General features: G+C 50.3%; 1 protein-coding gene across 1 annotated transcript in view; it reads left to right on the top strand.

Moving 5' to 3' along the window:
• Positions 1-1,373, top strand: part of LOC104499163 (collagen alpha-1(VIII) chain-like) — a gene marked incomplete at both ends in the record, with an annotated part of 2,520 nt that extends 1,147 nt beyond the window's left edge. The window contains one exon of the mRNA XM_010142632.1: positions 1,144-1,373. Coding sequence (XP_010140934.1) covers positions 1,144-1,373 — 230 coding nt within the window. The remainder of the gene's footprint in view (positions 1-1,143) is intronic.
• Between the last annotated feature and the right edge of the window lie 71 nt (positions 1,374-1,444).

The following is a 1,444-nucleotide window of genomic DNA, read 5'->3' as shown; positions in this document are numbered from 1 at the left end:
AGGAATGCCCAGCATCCTAAAATCCTCGTGGGGACAGTGAGCGTCTGTGCGCCTTCAGACGAGGTGGTTAACTCTTTGACTTACTGAGGGTTCTGCGTAACCACAACCTCTGCTGGCTTCAGAGGGGAACAGGAAATTTCAGGGCCTATTTTTGGCAGTGTCTGAACAAGCATGACTGGTTGTAGTAAAACCAACCCATCTCGCGAGCAAAGGAGGTTTTCTACGTACATAAAACACAGCATTGCAGAGAGGGAGGGTTTCCGCCTCCCAAAGAACAGTTAATTCTCTTGCTCTGAACTCCCCTTCCCCCAAACCCCTCACTTCTATCCATTTTGGAGCCAGAGAAAAGCAGACTTTCCACTTAATACAAAAAGCCTGCAGCTTGAAAAGCAACCAGCCCCAGAGCAACCACTCCCACGCAGCAGCTCCCTCACCCTGACCTGCAATGCTAAGTGGTCGCACACACAAAAATGTGGGTTTGGACAACAAAAACATTCTGCGAAGTGTTTAGAAGAGCTCTAACTAGACGTGGCTACGCCAAAAGCCTGTGGGAGCTTAGCAACACTGGGTAAGTCTGTAGGTTTCCAGTAATATCCTAATGGGAACCAAAGCCTTGCTCAAAATAAAGTCGTACCTGCAGACAAACTTCTTACTGATACAATCTTTTTTAATTGTTCTTGCTAGCGTAAGCCCCTCCAGCAAAAGCAGTTTAATGCCAGAACTCCCGAGCACCAAGCAGCTTCTGCGTCCTGTGAAATCTCTTAAAAGCAGATCAGTCTACAGCAATATGGGACAAAAAGGAGATTTCACTGCTTCAGGCTCTGGAGGTAGAAAACACTCGAAAAGTGCAAATGGCTTTTGAATGGCATAAAATAAGCAAATACAACGCAAGATAATGTTTTTCTGGAAACAGAAACATGCACATAAGTTTGGGGTATGCAAAACAGTAGGAACTTCCTCCTCGTTCCAAACACCAACCTGTAACTGGCTGGCCAGCTCTGCCCCCCGCCTACCACAAAACTGAGAGATGTCATAACTCGCATATTTGTGTCAAAACTGCCTTTGTGTTTCTTGAGGGATGTAACTGCAATCACCTTTTGTCTCTCCCCCTCCCTTTTTCTTTTTATTCTCCCCCCGACCCAGAAATGCCCATACGCAGTCTGAGGGGCGAGCAAGGTCCACCGGGTGAGCCTGGACCAAGAGGGCCACCAGGGCCACCAGGATTACCAGGTCTCGGAGTGCCAGGAGCCAAAGGAAAACCAGGCCCACAGGGATATCCAGGAATTGGGAAGCCGGGTTTGCCGGGGATGCCGGGGAAGCCGGGGGTCATGGGGCCTCCAGGACCGAGAGGGGAGATGGGGCCTAAGGGAGAGGTTGGCCCCATGGGGATACCTGGGCCGCAAGGACCGCCGGGGCCTCACGGGCTTCCTGGCATAGGGAAAGC

Source organism: Buceros rhinoceros, unplaced genomic scaffold, assembly GCF_000710305.1.
Source record: "Buceros rhinoceros silvestris isolate BGI_N320 unplaced genomic scaffold, ASM71030v1 scaffold46328, whole genome shotgun sequence".
Classification (NCBI taxonomy): domain Eukaryota; kingdom Metazoa; phylum Chordata; class Aves; order Bucerotiformes; family Bucerotidae; genus Buceros; species Buceros rhinoceros.
The sequence above is the reverse complement of the archived record's forward strand: the minus strand, read 5'-3'. Positions and strand labels throughout refer to the sequence as shown.